The following is a 23353-nucleotide window of genomic DNA, read 5'->3' as shown; positions in this document are numbered from 1 at the left end:
GTACGGGAGGGCGTACCTGGCAAAGGGGACATCACGGAGAGATGTGCGGCTAGAGCCGGCAGCTGCATGGGGCAGTCTGCTACATCCCTGTATGCAATAAAGATGTCCTTGAGAAAAAGAACCCCACTGTGTGAGTGTGAGATTACTCAACAGTGGATGGCACCAAGAAGGAGTTCCTCACCAGGACCATCTCCCTGCGGAAGCACAGATCCTGATGAGGAGGAGGCGCTGCACATGAAGTAAGTTGGACTCGCACCCACTACCTCAGCTACCTGTCCTGATGACATCCCCTAATAACACCAAGCGGGAGACTCAAGAGTCCTGTTACTTGCAGGTGCACCACCACACACGCCTTGTAATGGGGGACTGGTTAGACTACACGGGCCAATATGAGATTGGGTGGGTCAGGCCAGAGGGAACACCCGTTACAATTGGAGGCGCTGCTGAGATACCTGTCAACAGGACAGGCTTTTGCTAGGCACACATTAGGAAAGAGAGAAGTGTCTGCTGCCACTTTGTGCTGCGTGGGACGGAGCCAGGGGTAGTCAGGGAGATGCTGGAGATGCATGCCGCAAAGACGCCTTGGGATCCGTAAGAGGTTAGTGAGTCTGGAGCCGGGGGCTATTGCTGTTCTAGTCGCCTTGAGGTAGCGCTAGCGGGGGACGCCTAAAGGGGTAAACTGGTAACTGAGAGCAGGAATTCTGGATGGGTCCGCACTAGGCTATCCAAAAGTAGGTCGACGCCCAAAGTACTGCATGGAAGAGCCAGAGTACTCTAGTCTCCATTCCAGATCACTTACCAAGGAGCACAGACTGGAGGAACGTGTTACAGTAGACACAGAAAGAGTGAGCCTAGCCTGAGGTAGTGCAAACACGAGTCAGATCTACGTTAGGTACACAAGGTGGTGCACAAGGCATGTTTATTGTACAGATGTGGTAGCTGCCCCGCAGAGCGGAGCTCCACGTACAGAGAATCGGTGTTCAACGATCACGAGAGACCTGTCGGAATGGAGGATCTGTACAGAACAGAAGGTCCAGGATGGCGGAGAGAGAGAACCACGAGAATGGAGGATCTGCATAGAGCAGAAGGTCCAGGATTGCGGTCAGACGAAGAACAAGCTACAGAAGAGACTTTTGTGAGTTTGTTGTGGAATGGCGTGAAAGCTGTGGCTGCGCCGTGTTTGTCGTGTTTTTGTTCTCGGGATGATACCCCTGAGAATAATGAGCAGGACAGTGTGCTTAGATGGGAGGAACGAAATGGACTTTGTTATACCTCAATTAGCAAACAGCCAGACGCTGCCTTCAGTGAAAGAAAGGACAATACTAATCAAAATGGCGGTTCCCGCTTCCCCGGGACGCCGCGTGGGCATGCTGCAAAAAGTCTTGCAACTTTGCAGTTTGCTAATTGTTGGCCAGGATTGGCGCCAACGAGAAAACTCCACCCCGCTGAGGAGTTTGGCGCGAAAGCTGGAGCCGCGCCCTCATGGACTATGACTCACTCCGCACCTGTGCTGGGTCAGCCTACAAATCTACGAGACATCCCCCTAGTTTCAACCAGGGGGAGTGGTTTGCGGTTACACCGGATGTCGACAGAGAAAATGGGAGGAAGGGTTGCTACATCAGCCCATGCCTTTCAGTTGCGAAGAGCCATTGATCAGTATAGACCTCTGAGACGAGTGCCTCCGCTGGTAAAGATGGCTGAAGCTGCTGACAAAGTGGACCAAGGTCCTGTGATTTCCACTCACCCTTATTCGGCTCCAGGAGGCTTCCTGATAATCCGTGTGGAGGGTGTGGAGACTGTGGCGTGTCTTTGCCTGCAGTGCAGACTGCCGGGCGGAGCCGTGGGCAGCGAGGCCCGATGCCCCCACTGCGGACTGCAGTACATGTGGCCAATGACCACATTCGTACCGGTGCAGGCGGTGGGAGTGGCCGGGAATGTCCCGATTCCAAGAGAAGAACAGCCGGGAGCTCTCTGGAACAAGAGTGCCAGTCCCGCAGAGTCGGAGCCATCATTAGTGCTTCCGATAGAGAAATCCAGTCATCGGAGAGGTGATCACCGAGGAGCCCATCGCCGGTCTCCTACCGGGATGCCTCGGCCGAATTGCAAACTGGAATCCTCGGGCGAGGAGTGTGCAAGGCTGGCGAGTAAGACGGTCATCAGACGAGACTGTCATACCATTGGTACGCCATGGAGGGATGAAATTCCTCGTGGTGTGGAGACGCGGAGTCGAGAGTCTCCCGTACCGCGACCACCCGATCGCCGGAGTCCCACTGCCGTGGTGACTAGTGGATCGGAGGCGGGTCGATCAACCCCGACCCTGCGAGGTGCTAAGACACCGTGCCTGTTGCAGAACCGAGGGGAGGAAGAGCCGGAGGAGCGAGTCCAGAGCCAGACTGGATCGCGCAGCAGACGGGCGTTGCCGGATGTCATGGTGGAGGAAGAGATCTCGATTGGGGATCCATCCCAAGATGGCGTCGCAGCACGTGCGTGTGCGGAAGTGGTGCAGGCGGACCAGGGAGGCCCCGAGTGGGAGATGGTGCCGCCTCTGAGGTCAAGCAGCGAGAAACGATCCCCTACTACCAGGGGGAACGGACGTTTGAACTGCAACCCCAGAAGCTCCGCTGTTGAGAATAAAGATGGACTTTGCGGCGACGTCAAGACAGGTATCGCTGGAGAGCAGGTCGAAACCCTGTCAGTACCTACTGTTCGGTCCCGTCCCCAAACCCCATCCACACCCAAGGTTAGCCCCAATGCCCTAGTTAAAGCCCCTGTACCCGTCACTATTTTATTTGGGTCCAGTTCCAGCTTAGGGTTGTCCGGGGAGTCACGGGGTCCTTCCGGTGATTGGACTGGAAGCCTGGACTTGGGTACGTCGGATGATGGGTCGGAGGGAGGAGGGAGTATGTCTAGGCAAGTGTCTGTATCTAGCGATTGTCCTAGTGGGCTTAGTATCACAGTACGAAACACCTCTCCGTATAAAAGAGTTAATGAGAGATCTGAGGGTACATCCGGGGTGTCTTCTGGTGGGCCTGATGAGGAGTCCATAGAAGAGAGTACAGATCCTAGCTCCGAGGAACGGAAGGAGACTAGGTGGTGGGCCCCATTGTACGAGGGGTATGTATCATGGTTCGACCGCACCCGCTTTATTTTAGAGAGGGAGGGGGTGGTTGATCACTGGTGGGCTGCCGGTGACTTTGACGACGAGTCATACCTTAGGGCCCTAAGGGTAAGGTGGGATCGAATCCAGGCAGGCCTTGTTATACCTAAGGGGTCCGCAGGGTTGGATGATCCGGTAGAAACGGATGAGCCCCTGTCATGGGTGTTGCCCGGAGCGGCTGGGCAAGGTGGCTTGACCAGGTCGTGTCGAGCTGAACGGGCTATTGCGGCGAAGTATAGGAAGTCCCATGGGCTTGATTACCCTTACGTCCCTGAACCTCTAATGAGAGAAATAGAGGAGAATAGGGAGAGATGGCTCAAAAATGATATCCAACATTATATTATAGAGAAAGGGGGAGCCATTAAGGGGATACAGGCCGAGCAGAGGGTAGCTCAACTTATGCGGGTCTGGAAGATAGGGCGCAGTGTGTATATGCACAAAGTGGTATACTGCAATGAGCGAGGAGTACCACGAGAATACAGCGTGACTGTACATGATGCCGCGGGGCGAGAGGTGAAGAAGCCAGATCCTCGGCATTATTATTGAGTATCCAATAGAGTGGTCTGTTGTTTTCTTTAACGCTCCCTGCTGGTCAGTGAGTGTACTGGGCTTACATTATTATGTCCATGCAATGATGTTTGCTATGTTATTTGTGTGTTCTTTTGCAGTGTTTCCTGGCGCAAGGTACACCAAATTTAGGTCCCAGCCGGGACGGTGGGTATCAACCAGGGGGAGTATGTAGCCATGCATAATAATGACTGCATACATCTTCCCTGTTGGCAGTAAGTCCCGGTAAATACAGGCCTGCCAACAGAAGTTATGGAGGTTTTCCCTCACACCCTTGTGTGGTGCCCTGTGTAAGGATGGGAGTGGCTGTATGCTCTGAGTCCCTGGATAGTGACCTCAGAGATGCGCCTGCCCCCTGGAGTATAAAGGGCACAACACTGGCAGTTAGTGTTGTTGTTGGTTGAGAAATAGTAACCAGAAGGTACAAGGTTGGACAATCACTTTTGTGACCCTAGTGCAGTAACTAACGGTAGCAAAGTGATCGACTAAGTTTTGTCTACGCCATACTGTGTCCAGGGACCTGGCACAGTGGTGATCTCCCTAGGAGAGAAGGAATCCCACTTCAATACGGGAGGGCGTACCTGGCAAAGGGACAGCACGGAGAGATGTGCGGCTAGAGCCGGCAGCTGCATGGGGCAGTCTGCTACATCCCTGTATTCAATAAAAATGTCCTTGAGAAAAAGAACCCCACTGTGTGAGTGTGAGATTGCTCAACAGTGGATGGCACCAAGAAGGAGTTCCTCACCAGGACCATCTCCCTGCGGAAGCACAGATCCTGATGAGGTGGAGGCGCTGCACATGATGTAAGTTGGACTCGTACCCACTACCTCAGCTACCTGTCCTGATGACATCCCCTAATAACACCAGGCGGGAGACTCGGGAGTCCTGTTGCTTGCAGGTGCACCACCACACACGCCTTGTAATGGGAGACTGGTTAGACTACACGGGCCAATATGAGATTGGGTGGGTCAGGCCAGAGGGAGCACCCGTTACAGTTAGAAAAAGAAATTGCATGTTGACCAGTAAAATGGTTGTAAAAATAATTAATTATATAGAAAGGGTAACGCACAATGTATGTTGCACTTCACAGGGGCATTTGCAACTTTGATCAATGGTAATCATAGAAATGGTTATTTCTTCAGATATATTGTCCTTCTCTGATATCTTTGGCAAGGTATGAAGACTGCGGCAATATTGCTGAAAGCTGTTCTTGAGATTGCCTGCATTATCTGCGTGGTATTCCAGACGTAAATAAATGGTGAGGCTTGATTCTCCAGATTATACTGTAAATTCCCTAGCATGCGGTACCTGAAACTTCCAAGATATAGAAAATCGAATACATTCCACTGCAGCTAAGCGGTTTCAAATGTAGATATATGAAATACACGATGTGGGCGTGGGAAGGTTATCTTACTCCACAAAAGAGATGACAAACATTCAGGTGCTGAAATAAACAGACTGTATATACAGTATAAAGTGTACAAATGTAGCAAAGGTTATTGCTGCCACTGGCAGGGACGCGAACAGAAATCTTGGGGCCCAGGACAAATGCTAGGAGCAGAACGCCCCCGCCCAACCTATAGTGCACTTACCATGGAAACAAATTTGAGGGAGCCACTTTTACTTAAATGTTTTTCTGTTATGGGAATACTGGAAAAAAAAAAACCATTACAATGCAATCTGTTTATTTTAATATTTTTATTAAGTTATCTCAAAAGTTGTCAGGGGCTGCTATTTAAACCTATATGAATCTTCACAAAAATAATCTTTGTAATGGTTCTAAGTCTGACTAGTTGACTATCACCTAATTTTTAGGCTGACAAAATCTTTTATCAGGTCACGAAAATTTCGTTTTTAAGCAAGTTCGTGCTCAATGGACAGCATTGCTAGATTGTTGAGGTGTTATTTACTCGTTGTTGAACGGAGGTAGTTTTTTTTATCATTGATAATTTGCTGACTGTTCCTTTTTCCTTCAGCAACAGATAGAGGTAGGGTGCAGAAAAGATGAGAGCAATGCACACCTCTCCAAATATTCCTTCAAGTTGTAGCTTCTAAATCACAGTCAATAAGTTGAGTGGACCAGAGTCACTTGCAAGTGTGGCATTGTATACTTTTCGAAGATGTTAAGTTTCACTTGCTAAAGATGGTGTAAGGTCTTCAGGGTATTTAGACACAAGAGTTTCAGGGAATGTCACAACTTCTTCTTCTGTTATAGTTTTTAATTTTAAAATGGGAGCAAACAAGTGTCATACATATTGCATGGATTTAAAACGTTGGTTAAGATCACAAATAATGTAATCGAGTACCACAAGGTACATAAACCTTGAATGTTGTATCAGCATCTTCCAATTCATGATGGTCTTCAGATTCATTTAGATGATTTGTCCTTTTCCTCTGATGATGTGGATGTGTACTGTACTTAAATCCTTAGGTATATCAAGATTATCAGCAACAAGTCTGGCTTCTGAAATGAAATCTTGCCACTTTTCCCGAAGTGACTGCTTTTCTGCAGAAAGAGCTTTAATATTTGCTGCTCCAATTTCGATTGAAATAGATCTTGATTGCAGAATCAGGTTTCTCTCTTCAAAACGGTTCACAGCTTTTATCCAGAATGTTGTAAGTACAACTGCTTTGAAGGATAACAAATAATCTTTTTGGCCTACTGCTTCAGAATGAGCTTCACTTGAAAGCTTTTTGGATGAAATGATCTTCTGTAAAGCTTAAATTATCCCTATAAGTTTTTTTTTTTTTAGCAATTGGACGAACTGCTTCCACTCTTGCACTCCATCTAATATCACTTACATCACACAGTGTACACCCGATTTTATCTTTCAAAATGTGCCACTTTTCAGGGCTCCCACTGAAGAGAACATATAAGCGATTCACAGATCCTAAAAAGGTGATCACTTCTGTACAACACGATGCTGCGTGCACACCACAAGATTTAAGGAATGGGCTGCACAGGGGCAAAATATAGCAGTTGGGTATTTTACCTGTATTTGCGCTCTTACACCTTTTATTTTGCCAGAGATATTAGCTCCATTATCAGATCCTTGTCCTCTGAAGTCTTCAACGTTGATACCGTCCTCATGTAATCTTGACAGCAACATTTCCGCAATCTTCTCGCCCGTCTTATGAAAAAAGTCGACAAATTCAATTAACCTCCAAGGAATGATCCAAACGTTTGTCACCAAGTCTCTGTGAATGTATCGCAGAACAATGACGTTCTGTTCTGTGTGCGAAACATCTGGTGTGGCATCACATATCACAGAAAAAGAAATTGCCTCTTCCCTTTCTGATAGAATGCTGTCTTGAACACGCTTTCCACATAAATTAATAAGTTCATTTTGGGTTTCCAAGATAAATAGTGAGCCTGGAGCCTATTTCCTTTCTCTTGACTATTCTTCACTTTTGATAAATGTTCTTGCGGCAGAGGATCATAATGCGATATCAACTCGAGCAAACCAAGAAAATTCCCATTGTGTAAATCTCCGATATTTTGAGAACGCCCTCTGAATGCCATATTCCTTGATACCAAAAAACAACGTCCCGTCCAGTAATCGTTCTAGAAGGGCAGCAAACTTCTCAGTTTCTCTATGTAAACTCTTTTGCATTTCAACATCTACTCCATGCCCTCCAATAGACTTCTGCAGAATTCTCCAATTCCAATAGCTTTGCTTGTGCTGACTGCTCTTTTCATGTTCTGGTAGTCTATCGTACAGTTTATGGCACTTTGTTTTTGATGGATCAAATCCTTCTTTCCTGAAAAGTAAACTGCCAGCTTTGTTTGGCTCGGGAGGAAATGCAAGACAAGTGACACCGTACAATACATGTCCGCTAGTGCTCCATCCAAGCCAGTCCTGTGTAAGTTTTTCACATACAAAAGAAATTCAGGGAATGAGCGTTCTTCAAAATCCACAGGCATGCATTTAATCATTTCCCTTAATTCTTTTTTTAGTCTTTAATCCACAGAGCACTATCCTTTCTCTGTCTTTGTCTTTCAGTGTGCCTGGCCATATAGCTGGATCCTTCCAGTCAATGGGGCTTATTCTGTAAGCTCCATTACCGCTGTGCCAAGCGATCTGCACTGAAAGCCCCATTGACTTGAATAGGGTATTCCATGCAGAACGCTCGGTAAAGTGCTAACAGATCTTACAGAATAAGCCCCAATATATTTTTCCATATTTGTTTGAGATTCAGAGAAGCTGCTTGAGTTTGTTCTTCTACCTCGGGCATCACTTCTTGATTTGTCGTCTCATTGGGGAAAGACGAAGTGCTGAAACAAGCGCTTTCCTCCTGTTCTGCTTCCTTGTGATCATCTTCGACTTCTGCCCCAGGAGATAAATTATCTTCAACATCTCGCTGGTTGCATTTAGGCTTGTTAAAAAACTTCAATAATAATTTATTGTTTCTCAATGTGTTATCCTCTTCTTCTTGTTCTTTCCTTTGTTTCCATTTCAAAGAACCAATCTTGTGGTGGTACATTTTAAACTGAAATATGTTGTACTAATGGTAGGTAATGGAAACAGGACTTTTGTGCTTTGTTATTATAATAGAAGATATAGAATATACTGTTTCCTCTAACCTAAGATAACCAGAGGACCACAACTACAAAGCAGGTTCATGGACCCTTAATGCAAGAACTCTTCAATAATGTAATGTCACAATCACAACTCAAACCAGTGAGCAAATACTAAAAAATACTTAATATTAAAACGTAAATAGTACTTTGATAACTTATTCAGATAAAGTAAAAAATCAGCAATTGTACAGAAATTACAATGTAATGTTGCTGTCCTTAGGGAGGTAACAACCTTACAGAAGGACAGGTTCACCGTACATAAAACTGGTAGTAGGGTGGTTGATGCGAGCTGCCTCAAACCCAGACCAGTGAACAGCAGGAGGATAACCTCAGGCTGGTGGATGGCTGTAGGGAAGGTACCTCAGGCAGATGGGGTTGGGGTACCTTAGACTGAAGGTGGGTATCTAAGGCCTGGAGGGCTAGGGGGGTAAGATATGGGTCTGGGCGGTAAGGTATGAGCCTAGGGGGTAAAGTATAGACCTGGGGGCGGGGTAAAGTATAGGCCTGGGGGGGTGGGGGTAAAGTATGGGTCTGAGGGGGTATGGTATGAGCCGGAGCGGGTATGGTATGGTATGGGACTGAGGGGATAAAGTATGGGCCTGGGGTGTACAGTATGGGCCTGGGGGGGTATAGTACGGGCCTAGGGGGTTACGTATGGGTCTAGGGGGTAAAGTACAGGCCTCAGGAGTAACGTATGGGCCTAGGGGATAAAGTATGGGCCTAGGTGGTGTAAGGGGTATTGATGAGCCCCTGATGGAAATACCAGGAAACACTTCAACCAGCACGCGGAGGGGCCATCAACTGGCCTGCAGAGGGGGCCTTTAACCGGCCCGCGGAGGGGGGTTGGAGCCTCTAACCGGCGGCGGGGGGCCTTCAACCAGCCCGCAGAGATGGCACAGTGGGGGGCCTTGCCAGTGAAGTAGATAGGCAGCAGAGGTACTGGGAACTTCCAAGGTTCAAGTAGGGCTTGGGGGGGGGGGGGTGTTATGGCACAGAGTAGGGCACAGAGGAGGGCCCTGCAAATGGCCTGCGGTGCAGAGGATGTGGAAGATGTAGGTAGGTAGGGAGGGGGTAGGGGAGAAGTTGAAGGGGGTTGGGCATCACTCACACGCACTCAAAACACAAATATACATATACACTGGAACAAGGACACAGACACTAAAGAGACAAACACAGGGTACACACACAACAGTACAGGGTAGTACACATACAGTGAAGAATTGGCGTTTGTATTTGAATAAGCAGCTGCACAGCTGGGAATATTCAAACACGTTTCTCCCGCCTGTGCAGTTGCTAATATCAGCTGCTTGTCCCCGCCCACCAGGAAAGCCCTGATTGGCTCTCCTCTCCTAGCTACAATTAATCTAGCGTGTCAGTGTTTTTTTTTTTTGACACGTGACCGAAAGGGGCCCCCCAACTCACCGGGCCCGGGATAGCAGTCCTGGCAACCCCCCCCCCCCCTGTTGGCGGCCCGGGCCGCTGGCGCATTATTCTGGGATCCACAAGAATACAAGCCACAAAAATATATCATCAAGCAGATGTCCACAGAAATTCCCACAAAGCAAACTCCTGGTTATATACTGTATACTGATATTTTACCACTGACTGAAGCGCGCAGATTTACAGTATATCTGTACACATACAATAAATATTAATATTCGGAACAAGCATGCATCCCTTTAAAAAAAATGTAGTGTTAAACTGCAATCTGCCCCGGGCACCTCTCATGACCATAATATTCCTACGACATTTTTCAACCCAAATGACCGTTACAAATGCCTTACTGTTGTCCAAGTGGTTCGCCTTGATGATTTTTTCGGAGTATTCGGAAACACTGGAGCATTCAATCTGAATACGAATATAACAAAAAATAGAGATTGGTGAGAAACTTAAAAACAAGTGAACAGGCATAAAATAAAATGTAACGCTCCAGAGACTTCAAGCACTCACAGTAGCAGATTCAATGAGACCATCATTTGTGTGCTGCAGGAATGGGAGCTTTAAAGAGCAAAATGCTCTAAAATGTGCTTTCTGCATTTGTATGTATTAAAAAATATATATATATTTATGCTGACAGTTTTAATATATAAAACCAAGAAGAAGAAAAAATGCTAAAACATTGTAATGCATTAAGCAATATTCCACACAGTAGGATGTTCATTTATTTACAGCGCCTTACAAAATAATAAAAGTAGTATTGTGTCCCAATAGCAAGAAGTGAGTCCCAACACTGTAATTATCTGTAAAAAAACAGCTCAACTTCCGAAGGCCACTGAAAAAGCAAATCTGGCAATTGTCAGCAAATACTTCTATAATCACAAGGAAGTAAAGGGATTGCCTGTAGCAAAATACAGGTTTAAGTCGGGAAAATATGGAAATGAACGGTGTGTCCCAAAGCTAAGTACTATATAGTTGTCTATCTTTCTTGTTTTTAGATTTACTCGGCATCCATTAAAGTGGATACAGTATCCAAGAGAGTCTTAAACAAAGATTACACTTACAAAAAAAAAATGTAAATCAAAACGACCCCAGTTTTCTTTAATCCCAAATCATTCCTTTGTTGAAGAAGCTAAACCTGCAAAAACAATGATGTGCACAGCACTTTGTGCTGATGCTACCTGCTGTGAGGGCATTTGACTGGAGTTATAAACAATATGCTTCTTTTATTATGTTGCTAGTTCAGCCTGTTTCATGATAAAAGTGCTAATGTGAGATTAGACAATCTGGCACAGATCATTCAGCAATGAAACAGTTTATCTGCAGGGTCACTAAAATGGGGGTAATGATGGAGTGTTGCATTACTGCATCATCTTTTTGCTTTAATTTAACTACAGGGGGCATTGAAACATTTTGCATTCTGTGAAATTAGCAGCCAACAGACTGTTCAAAAACTAAAATGCAATAAAACTGGATTGTCCATTTGTTTAATGTTAGGATATTTTACCAGGAATCCAGATGGAAATGTTGAGATATACTGTACAGCTTGGGTGTATGTGTACTAAAGCAATTTGGGAGCAATTTCACGTGCCTCTACACATCAATATATCAAACTCAATGCTTCACGTTTTGCTCCATGTGCATCAGCTGGCAGTTTGGGGATTGTCAATAGGAGGAATTCGGGAGGATTTACGGAATGCACAGATTGTAATAAAGGGTATCTACTTCTTCCATCACTTTTTTATCTTGCATTTGCGTCCCAAAAATTAGCCAAATTTGAGGTGGCACAAACTTCTCTAACAATCTGCATCACATGTAGGAAGAACTTGACACAAATGGAGCAGAAAAAGGAGCAACACATCAAAACAAACTTCTATTCAAACTTCTTTTTTTTGTTGATTCATGTCTCCTATTATCTCCCAAAAATCTCATTAAAGCAGTATTCCCCCATACTTGTTCTTAACCCCCTCCGCCATTTTGTTTACAGAATTAAAACCAGAGTGATCTCCAGAGCTAAACCATGCTATTTCCCCCCCCCCGCACTACCCCCCCTTTTGAGGTAACAACTAGTAAAGTTACAGGGTTTAAATCTTCCTCCTGGGGAAACAAAATGGCTGCCAAATCTCAGGCCAACAGAAGCAGCAATATCATTGGTTGCGGCTTTCTATAGTATGACCAATTTAATCTTCTTTAAAAACGACGACGCAATACCGGTAACTTCATTGGTAAGTAACTTGGGAACCAGGGTGGGGCAGAAAATACCTTGGAAGACCCCCAAATTCCAATCCTTTGTTTTCAGGTGGATCCTAGGAAGGTGCAGGGAGATTGGCATAGAGTAAAAGGACTAAAAGTATCTACTGAGGTAAAAAAAGAGGCAAAGATCATCCTTTAACATGTTGCTCCTCTTAGAATCAAGGTATCAAGACCTTTGCTCCAAGTTTGGACCTATTTTATTATTTATTTATAAAATATTTTACCAGGAAGTAATACGTTGAGAGTTACCTCTCGTTTTCAAGTATGTCCTGGGCATCAGATTACGATTTAGGGAGTATCGAAGAGAGTTAGGGAGTAGATACATGACGCACGGGTTATAATGCGATGCATCAACTTGCGTTATTCTGAGCATCCCTTTTTCTCCCTTCAATCATTATTGCATAACTAAGCTTCTTCCTACAGTTTACGGTTTGATTGCTTTCACACACATTTTTCTCTGTGATGTTACATAACCCCACATTGTGTGCCTACCTTTCCGGACACAAGGAATCTGGTCGCTCCTTCTCTTACCATGCACCTCACGTCTGGAACAACCTACCAGCGACTCTCAAAGCTGCCACCAGGCTAAACTCTTTCAAGACTTCAGCTGTCTCCCATTTTAATCTGGTCTGTAACTGTTACATAACACCCATAACATATATTATCTCTTACTGTCCATGAAATGTCTTGAAATATAAAGAAAAAACTATGTTCATTTAACGTAACCATATATTATCATCATAACTCTGTGCCCAGGACATCCTTGAAAACGAGAGGTACTTCCTGGTAAAACCTTTTTGTAAGTAATAAAATTTAAAAAAAAAGTAATTATATTAAAGCCGAATTAAATGTTACCAATCCATCATGTGTGTGTGTGTGAGAGAGTTAATTCTACCAGATAAACTTCAAGAGATCAGTTTACCACAAGGGTAATATAAAGAAGACTCCTTTTACTGGAAGGTCACGAACTGCTGACAAATTACTTTTTCAGACATTAATGTTAGTGGGATCTCACCCCATATACTTTTCGGGCACCAGCCTTAGCTGCAAACATGGAGAGAATGCCAGTGCCACTGCCAACGTCCAACACAACTTTGTCCTTAAAGACATGTTTATTGTGATACATGGAGTTTCTGTAAGTTAATGTCCGAACTTCATCCTTTAACATTTCCTAGGAATAGGAAACAAAGAGAGAGTTACATTGTTAATAAAAAATGTTCTTACTTTGTGGTATAATGCAATATTTGAATTCATATATTTTTATTTGGAAACCACAAACCATGCCACCCTTCAGTAACAGAGAGGCCTACAACACTTGAATATGAAGGAGTTAAATGTAGTCATTTCATGTGCGCTACACATGCAGAAATAAATGACTGAATCCCGTATTCCAGGGGTGCGCAAACTTTTGGTGCTGCACCCCCCTGCCTGTTCTGCTCCAGTGCTCGCGCCTCTCCCTTACCTTTGTGTCGGCGTCAAATTATGCTGCGTGTGACATCACGTGACCCTGTGGTGTCATTTGATGCCGTGTTACCATGGCGATGGGTGTCAAATGATGCAGCGGGGTCATTTGATGGCGCTTTGCATGGCGACGTGTCGCCCGAAGCCGGATGAATCAAGGTAAGGGAATTACAGAAGCCCTGCGCGGTCCCCCGGCATTTTATTTAAATGCCCTTGGGAAGAGCACGGGGCCTCGGTAACCGCCGCGCCCCCCCGAAAAAACTTATTCAACCTAATGTGAGTGGAGCTGGACTCTTCTGCAGAACCAGGAAGCAGCTACACAGAGTATTGAATAAGGGATTTGGGGAGTTGTTCATTAAATGACAGTGGTGCCAGTAGGGGCATTATTAAACAAAAAACTCTTATTGAAGTCACAGGGTGTTAGTAACCCGACGGGCACTATCACAGTTAAATGAATAGCCCCCTTAGTGTTCTACGTACAAAGGGGTAATTTATTTTATCCCCCTGATGCGGCTGTTCGAATAATTTTCAGCCGGCAAAAAATAATTGACATCACTGGGGATTTATGGAAAAAAAAAAGAGCTCCGCACAGCCGCTTCGGAATATATTGAATTTGCCCCTAAGAGTTGCTAATTGCCATTAAAGTGATTGGAAGCTAGTGATCCCGAGTGTAGGACAGAATGGCACATTTGGAGGAAGTAGCTATAAAAAGCAATGTTTTTTTAAATAGTAACATTTTAAAGAGTCATCAAACTGGCAAGAACATTTTCCATTAATGTCAATGTATTGTACTGTATGTCTCTAAAGAGCTCTATTGTTGACTAAGTGTTTCCATCATTATTTTACTATGTATCACCATAGTGATTGAACAAAACCATGTATAGAACATTCAAGCATCGCAAGAAAAGTAACTGCACGCAATGTTTTGCAAGTATCGTAAGCAGGGCCGCCAACAGGGGGGAGAGCCAGGACAAGTGTCTCGGGCCTGGTGGCTGCAGGGGGGGGGCGGCATTGGAAGTTGGGCTCAGCCATAAGTTGTAATAACTAGTGACATACCGCTCACCTAAATTATAGTTAATTAACTCTATGATATCAGCTGGTGCAAAGGGGATAGGGATGACAAACATACATATATAAGGAGACAAAGGATGCTCCTATAAGGATCCCACTTTACTGCACAACAAAAGCCGAAAATAATCCACAGGTATAGTAACCCACTAGAGTAATTGTATAGGCTATAAGGGTACAATTAAGTAACCTCTCCCAACACTGTGGGAGGACAATTACCACTAAAATGCCTGATGGCAAAAAATAATAAATGATTTATTAATGTTCAAGAATCGACACAGTAACACACACTCAAAATACCATAAAAACAATTAAAACATAAATCACGGGTGATGCAGGGTAAGGGGATATTATTGTAGGGTTAATTCCCAAATAATGGTTAATGTCCCCTTACCAGTACCAGGTGGTAGTGTGAGACACAATATGATGATTACAAATAATAATCACTAGAAAATGCTAGAACCTCTTGTCTCAGGGTAGGGTGTGGTGGAGGTTGCACTGATCAGTATGTGCTGTGAATAGTATGCTCGGTATCAATAGTCAGATATCACACTGACAGCATGTTATGATGCATACAGAGTAGTAGATGCAGATAAATGTGCAACTAGCATATATTACATAACCTATGAAAGTACTAGGTCGCACGATCAGTATATCAGGATTCACAGCAGATCAATAGTACACATTGTACCACAGTGTGTGGATAAACCGCGGCTTTTGCATCAAAATTAGAACCTGATATAATGTATGAATGTACTAACTAATGAATGTACTAACCTAGGCTGTCCGCCTGTGAGGTCAAAACGGACATCTAACGTTAAGCTATATACCGGCCCCCTTAAGATTGACCAATTTTTTGACATAGCTTACGTGCCCACAGAATGGTCCACTGTACACCAATGACACTCTACACGTAAGCTATGTCAAAACAATTGGTCAATCTTAAGGGGGCCGGTATATAGCTTAACATTAGATGTCCGTTTTGACCAATACATATAAAAATACCCCCAAGCCCCCCAATGCATATACAAATCCCCCAAGCCCCCCAATACAATATATAAATACCCCCAATACATATACAAATACCCCCAATATATATAAATACCCTGAAGCCCCCAAATACATATACAAATTCCCCCAACCCCCCAATACATATAAAAATTCCCCCAAGCCCCTCAATACATATAAAAATTCCCCCAAGCCCCCAATACATATAAAAATACCCCCAGGGACCCCAATACATATATCAATTCCCCCAAGCCCCCCAATACATATAAAAGCCCCCAATACTTATAAAAATTGCCCCAAGCCCCCAATACATATAAAAAGTCAACCCCAAATACATATAAAAAAGACCCCCACCCCCAACATACATAAAGATAGACCCCTCATAAATATTAAAAAGACCCCACCTCCCCAATACATATTTTAAAAAAGCCCACCCCCACTACATATAAAAAAAGAAGCCACCCCCCCCCCAATACATATTAAAAAGACCCGTACAATACATATAAAAAAAGACTTGTGGATGATCAGGCCATGTCCAGTGGATGTTGGGGCGCGTCGGCCGGAACTGCAAGTTGGGCTCGACCTCTGGCCAGTCCCGGCTGCCGGTGATCTCGCGACTCACCTCTCAGCAGCAGACTGCATGCCTCTATCCCTCTGTCCCACGCCGCATTTCTGACAGGCCTCCCTCTCATGCCGTCGCGTGCCGGAAGCAGAGAATGCTGATGTCAGAGCGCTGCCACCGTGCTGACGTCAGAGAGGCCTGTCGACATGGGACAGAGGGATAGAGTCACGCCGGCTGCTGCTAAGGGAGAGCAGGGGCCCGGCCAAGGGAGGACTGGCAGACGGGCCAGGCCAGAGGTCGGGCCCAACTTGCAGTGCCAGCTGGCCAGGCCCCCCCAACTCACCGGGCCCGGGATGCCAACCCGGCAGACCCACCCTGTTGGCAGCCCTGATTGAGTTGTACGGATGTAGTAATTCTTACTGTGCCCAGTACCGTGGAAAATGAAGTAAAAGTCTGTGGCTCTGGGACATTGCCTGCTGCGATCATGCTTCTGAATGGGACTCTCCCCAGTGTTAATCCTGCAGTACTACCACCACTGCGTAACCACACATGGCAGCAGCACCGAAGACAGTAAGTTTTGCTACATCTGTATACCTACCAAAGTCATGGAAATCAATGCTGAAGCGTAAAACACTGTAGCTAGATCTGTAATCAATGAAACAATGGAGGAGGTTTTCATTTTCCGTTAGTAAAACAACCAGTGAAAGCTTCAATTACATCAATTTTACTTATCAGTTCATTTTAAATTAAGCGACAATTAATTATGGGAATTCAACTTGCAAATCAAGGCTGCTCATGGAAGGATTTGTTGTAAAAAAAGCCCACTTGAAATCAAGAATGAAAGAATGGAAGCTTGATTACCAGAACCCAATTGCACTTATAAGTCTTACAATGAAGAATGGGTGAATATTTTGAGAACATTTTCATGGTAATAAATCACCTTGTAAGAATGTTTCTTTGGTTGGCTGAGATTTATCTTAACAAGTCCTCTGCTAAACAGTTTATTATTATCGGGGTTTTTTTAAATTCCGTTTGCTATGGTTACAATACACAAAACTGCCTATTTTAACATTAGCTAACATCGCTGTGTAGAGGAGAAGTCTAATGGTCACATCCCTGCCCTTGCAGTGTGTATCTTGTTTTTTCAGTGTTGTCTTCTCTAGGATTGCCTGAAGGCTTCTCCAAAAATACTGGACACAATGGTGAAATGTGCGACGCACTTGAGACACACACACTATCTAACCTCTCTCGACTCCATGTTGTTTCCACCTCTCCTTGGACCCACCCCATGGCTCCAGACACCTCCTCCTAATTGGCTGCTGCTAGGTAATGCAACAATCAGGATAGAGGAGGCCCTCCTCTCTCCTGCAGCCCCCAAGCCGGTCAGGTCGCTATGTCCAGTGAGATAATACCGGACACATACACATACATTTCCACTATTACCTCTATTTTTTACTGGACAGAGTGTCCAAATACAGGACACGCTGGACACCTGGCAACCCTAGTATTCTCTCTCTTTGTTAGCCCTGTGTTTCTGTTTTTCCTATACCATTCCTTTGGTTTTAGTATAATATAACCCTTTGCACTTTTTCTTTTGTGCTCTCTTTTTTTAAGTTTTGGATTAGTACTGTATTACTGCTTGTGGATCATTACATCTTAATTTATCAGTATATGATTATGCCTATTTGAGCTTAGGTGGCTGTAGCGATGGAGTGGGGGGGGGGGGGGGGGGGGGGTTACACCCCAAAGGGCCAACCCCACCATTGTATGGGAGGCGAGGGGTTAACTGTAATAATGTTTATTGGTGTTTTTATTCCCCTGCCTCAATGCAAAATGTATTTCCCCTGGTTACATGTATTTCTTCCCTTACAGGGAAACTTTCTTTATCATATCACAGTCGCTTTCAATTCAACCCAGTTATTTTGGTGTATATTATAACCCTGTAAGCTATCACTCCATTGTTTGTATATTTGTGATCTCTGATGCGTTGTTAATTAAATTATATTTTTTACATTGTGATTGCTAAAGTACCATTCTGTTTGTGGGGAGTTATTGGTAGAGATGGGGGCAAACTGTAAACATCCGTTTTTGCGGAATTTCCCGAGCTTTCCATTCAAAACCCGATCCGTGGTGTAAAATCCGGCAACGCATTGTTCCAGTTTCAATCGATGTGGATTAATCCAAAACCGCCATTGGATATAATCCGCTGGTGGATTTTAAGAATCCACGGATGCCGCAATCCACTGGTAGATTTTAAAAATCCAAGCGCATGGTGGAATCCGCTGATTGGATTGTCGGTGACAAAGAAAAATCTGGAAAATAAAACTCGCCCTTCTTGAGACCGATTAGCAGAAATCCATGGACCAAAGGAACCAGCCGATCCGAGCCAGATCCAAATCTGCCCACATTTTGTTGCCTCTGCTGTAGTTATTGGTACCCCGATAAGACTTTAATCTACTAAGAGTGCTGAGGACAATTTTGTAGCCTTTGTATAGTATTTAAGGAATTCTGGATTCCTTATGTCCAAGTGCACCTACTGTAATTCTACTGTTAGACTTCTTCATATAAATGGACAGTGCGGTGTGTCTTTGTATATAATAGTTTATGATGTGTTTCATAAATGTATATGATCCATAATATACAGTGTATCTTTGGCACATGTAACTTTTTTGCAATGAAAGAGTTAAGTCCTATACTCATTACACTGCGTTTAAGCTATTCCAAGATATAACTCAATGATAATCAGGGACTGGATGTGAGTATAGGCAGCTTTTGGAAGGTGCTAAATATCGAAGCGTTATTCCCATGCGCCAACATTAACAGAGGTCCGAGGATCTCCGTTGCTAGCTAACCTGCTCATTACTACCAGATTTGCATATGAGTAAGCCCAAGTCCATAAAAAGTTAGCGGGCCGTTATTTTTAAGGCAAATACCAGGACATCGTAGCGCTAAGTACCTTTGGGGTTACGCATTACGGATATGGATACTTTAAATTGAGATAATGGAACATTTCAAAAATGAGTGACCTTCTGAGGATCTACCCCTATGGTTGGTATCTGGGTTAGAGTTCTGAAAAAAACTGACAAAGTATTAAATATTTTTGATTTCTTTCAATAAATGATTTAAATGAGGCCGCCGTTGCCAATCACAAAATATTAGTGCGATGACCAATTCAAAAGTTAATTAAGCAAAGTAATATAGTTGATTTTCCAGCGGACTTAAAATAATGATGCTAGTGTATGTCCAAGCTTACAGTATGATGCATAGTGGATAGATTCCCAGAAGCTATAACTCTTGTTGGATTTTTCTATTACTAACAGTACAATTGTAATTTGTAAATAGTCTTCTTTTTTCAGAAATGCCCTTTAAAATTACCGAATTTTCAATATAGGATAAAGGCTTAAATCTGGATACTTAACTAGTATCCAAAAAGTATTCAAAGTAGAGAAATAGGATCTTTATTTTCTGACTTTAATCTTTGGCATAGCTCAATTATAATATATTGCAGCTGTGATAAGGCATTGATACATCTGCGAATGAATATCATGACACACTTTCTGACATAAATAACTAAATAGATATAACCTAAATGAATCTCTGTTCATGCACTAACATGTAACAATCCTTGTTGCTCGGTACCAAACTTATGCCAGTCTGTAAGTATGAATTTAAAAAGGACATTACATAAGAACTTAGGAATTGCCAATACTGTGTCAGACCAAATAGTCCATTAAGCCTAGTACCTTGCTTTCCAGAGTTGCTAGAGGCTTCTGGGTGAATACACTAACTTGTCTCGACATATGTACATTCTGCTAGAATCCATTGGTGAATGTCCTTTCCATGAAGACATCTTTCAATGCTATTAATGCTACTGTATTTGCTGTCACAACCTTTAGCAGTGGCGAGTCCCCATTGTTGCATACAGTACTGCCATTACCTAATCTCACCTTCATAAAGCAATCAGGAGAAAACAGATAGTGGGAAACATTCATGTGTGTTACATTAATCCCATTCAGTACAAGAGGGTTGTGCCAACTCCATGGCCACGGAACCTCTGGTACTGATGGATCACGTGACAGCTCTTCGGAGCGATCATGTAATCCCTTCTGGGTTCTGGCCGGCGGACTGGAAATGAAGAGGAGGGGAATGGATTCCCCCTTCATTGTTGGTCGCGATTGGTGCTCCACAGGAACGCCTGTCGTGAACAGTCCCTAGAAATACAGCTCAACCCTGTTATAGTTCGATCCGCTACAACGCGGATGCGCTTATAACACGGGCTGAGCTTGGCTCCCAAACATCACCTACCTTTTGTTTCCCCAGCCGTGTGCACCACCATGTTGAGGACGCGACCCAGCACCTCAAGCGGCGCCACGCGAGTGACGTCAGGTGTAGGTGTGTGTCTGTGTCTGTCTGTTTCTGTGTGTGTCCGTTATCAATAAAGATTTGAATAGATGTTCAAAAAAGCAGATGCGTTCCATGTCAGTCACTGGCAGGTTCCTGGGTCCTCTGTGTTGAGGAAATATAGGTCTCTGGATGTCTTGATATCAGCACAGCCTTTGTGCTTAAGACAGTGTCTGTGTGCAGGCTTCTCTGCTCACCTTCTGTCGGCCCAAATGTGAGCTAAGGAAATCTCTCTCCTGTGTCTCACATGAGACTTTTTACAGAGCTCTCCTTAGTCCAGGTGGAGACTAGCTAATTGAGTGGCTGCAATGAACTATCTGCTGGTTTCTCAGAGCTCGGAGACGGCTTTATTTAAACAGGGATAAGTTACCGTGCCAAACTCCTTAAAAATAAGCCACAAATAATGGTAGCCACATTTAGCACTTACAGAACAAGTGAAACTAAAGAGCAAAGGATGCAGGTAAAGTGACAATTTAATTAGAAATAATAACAAATAATCCTTCTCGGATTTATGAGAGACTGCTGTGGGGTTTACAATCATATCATAAAAACAATTCAGCGTTTTTGTTGTATTCATCAAGAATTATCCATGAAAACACATCAAGAGTCCATTATAGTAATCTCTCTCTGCTTATACTCTCTTGATATTTATAATCTTCAAAATGTGTACTGTAGATAGTCAACAAATATCTCTTTAAACCAGTTTTTAATATTTCAAATATTTTTTATTAGAATATAAGAAATAAGATGCCATATCACAGAATTCCCTACAGGTAATGTAAAGGAACAAATCTAGAAAATAATTAAATATATAAATAATGAACTATGGCTCAAGGTGGTATCACTAATTCCCTCCATAAAATACTATAAATAAGGAAGAATGAGCAATAAAGAGTCCAAAAAATACCAAGACATTAAATAAATGTTCCAAAGGCATATGGAATCCAATACAGCATTGCACTGAGATAATAGTGAAATGTGTTAGAGGAGGTACCCGGGCGCTATCTCTGTAGAGCTAGGTCAGATAAGCTGAAATATTTTTTTTTTTTTTTTCTTCTGGGACACTTCACAGCACACCACAGAGGAGGCAGAGGTGCAGTTGTAGCTCCCCATCCGGACGCGGAAGGCGAGATCCCCTACCACTATACACCGCACTGCCCCCCTTTGCTTTTATTTCCCCATAGAAGCCTCTGGTTTCTGTTTTATTTTGTTTTATTTTCTTGTTCTTATTAAAATTAGTTTTTAGCCTCCAGACCCTAGTGTCATTTGTTTATGTTACAAGCTATCTTCAGCGTCAGTCACACCAGGAATAGAAGTATAAAGAAACCGCTAGGAGTGTGTACTCACACTGGCCCGTGTGAGTATTGTGATATTATATCTTTTATCATTGTCCCCACTCCTTCATCACCACCTGCTACCAATTGGGTAATATCCCTAAAAGGGCAGGAACAAGACACCAAGATAGGACCACACTCACATTGGCCCGTGTGAGTGTTAGATCATACAATTTCATTTTAGTGGTTCATCAATACCCTATCCTCCCCCACATTGACGCCTCTATACACATATGCCTTAACCATATCCTCTCTTTTGTTTATATGAGAGGAAATCCTCCTGGAGTGGAAACACTGAACTAAGAAGCAATAAGGACATACAACAAGAAGAAGAACTCACATCGCGGAGAGAAAAAGGATTATTGCAAGAGCACGGGATCCCCAAAGAAACCTTGATGAGACTGAGCTTACACAAGGCCGTGTAAGTTATATATTACAATTTTTTACCTTCTCACCCACATATACACATCTATGTATATTCGCCCTTTCAATTGGTCGTCTGCCACCTGAGCTATTACGTTGGCTCAGGGTATAACCGCTCTATTTTTATATTACTAGACCCATTACACTGCCTGTTTCCCACAACTGTGCTCCCCCATCCTTTCTGTATTCACTGAGATAATAGTACAAGACTCAAATGATCACAATAGAAAAGATACAACGTGTATATAGAAAAATCTCCTAAATTAAATATCAAAACGCAATATAAAGGTAAAAAAAACCTTACCACAAATAATGAAAGAATAACAGGCTGACACCCTGGTGAATGAGACTTGACGTTTCATTCTTTTATGATTTGTGGTAAGGTTTTTTACCTTTTCATTAGATTTTAATATTATATTTTTCTATATACACGTTGTATGTACTATTGTGATCATACTGTATGAGTCTTGTAGTATGATCTCACTGCAATGCTGTATTGGATTCCATATACCTTTGAACATTTATTTAGTGTCTTGGTATTTTTTGGACTGTTTATTGCTCATTCTTCCTTAGTTAGTGAGTAGGAGCGGCTTAGTGAGTAAAGACACTGGGGCCGATTCACTAAGCTCCGTTAAGTGGCTTTAAGAGCGCAAAGTACCCTTTAAGCCCGATAAAGCTGCATTGTGATTCACTAAGCAGTGATAACGGCGCTTTATCGGTCTTAAAAGGTATTTTTTTTGCCCTCGGTGCAAAATGCGCACGATTAGCCTATTGCGCTGATTTTTGCCAGTATTACCGATTCACTAAGCAGCGCTAAGTGAATCGGCCTTAAAAAACGCGCCAAACAAACACGCCAGCAAAAGGCAGGCGCAAAAGAAGCTGGACTTAGAAAATTTTTCATTGTTTACCTTTTTGCTGGCACACCATCCATCCAACAGGCCCGTGGAGGCGTCCGGGGGTCCCTGCAGCCGTCCGGGGGCGTCCGGGGGTCCCCGCGGGCCTGCTGTACCAATTGTGTACCCCCAAAAATTAAACAAGACTGTAAAAAAATACCCCCGTCCCCTAACACATACAGTACATTAATGTGCAAAATTACTATT

The 23353-nt window shown here is 43.7% G+C and overlaps 1 protein-coding gene across 3 annotated transcripts in view; it reads right to left on the bottom strand.

Moving 5' to 3' along the window:
* The window catches only part of LOC142496024 (protein arginine N-methyltransferase 8), a 131301-nt gene that overhangs the window by 44246 nt on the left and 63702 nt on the right, over positions 1-23353 (bottom strand). For all 3 annotated transcript variants that reach the window (XM_075602264.1, XM_075602265.1, XM_075602266.1), the window contains exons 3-4: positions 13012-13167; positions 10091-10154 (exon numbers count right to left, since the gene is read on the bottom strand). In XM_075602264.1, the coding sequence (XP_075458379.1) occupies positions 10091-10154; positions 13012-13167 (220 nt within the window). The remainder of the gene's footprint in view (positions 1-10090; positions 10155-13011; positions 13168-23353) is intronic.

The sequence above is a fragment of the Ascaphus truei genome, chromosome 5 (assembly GCF_040206685.1).
Source record: "Ascaphus truei isolate aAscTru1 chromosome 5, aAscTru1.hap1, whole genome shotgun sequence".
Taxonomy (NCBI): domain Eukaryota; kingdom Metazoa; phylum Chordata; class Amphibia; order Anura; family Ascaphidae; genus Ascaphus; species Ascaphus truei.
Note: the sequence above shows the minus strand (reverse complement) of the source record. Positions and strands in the feature narration are given on the sequence as shown.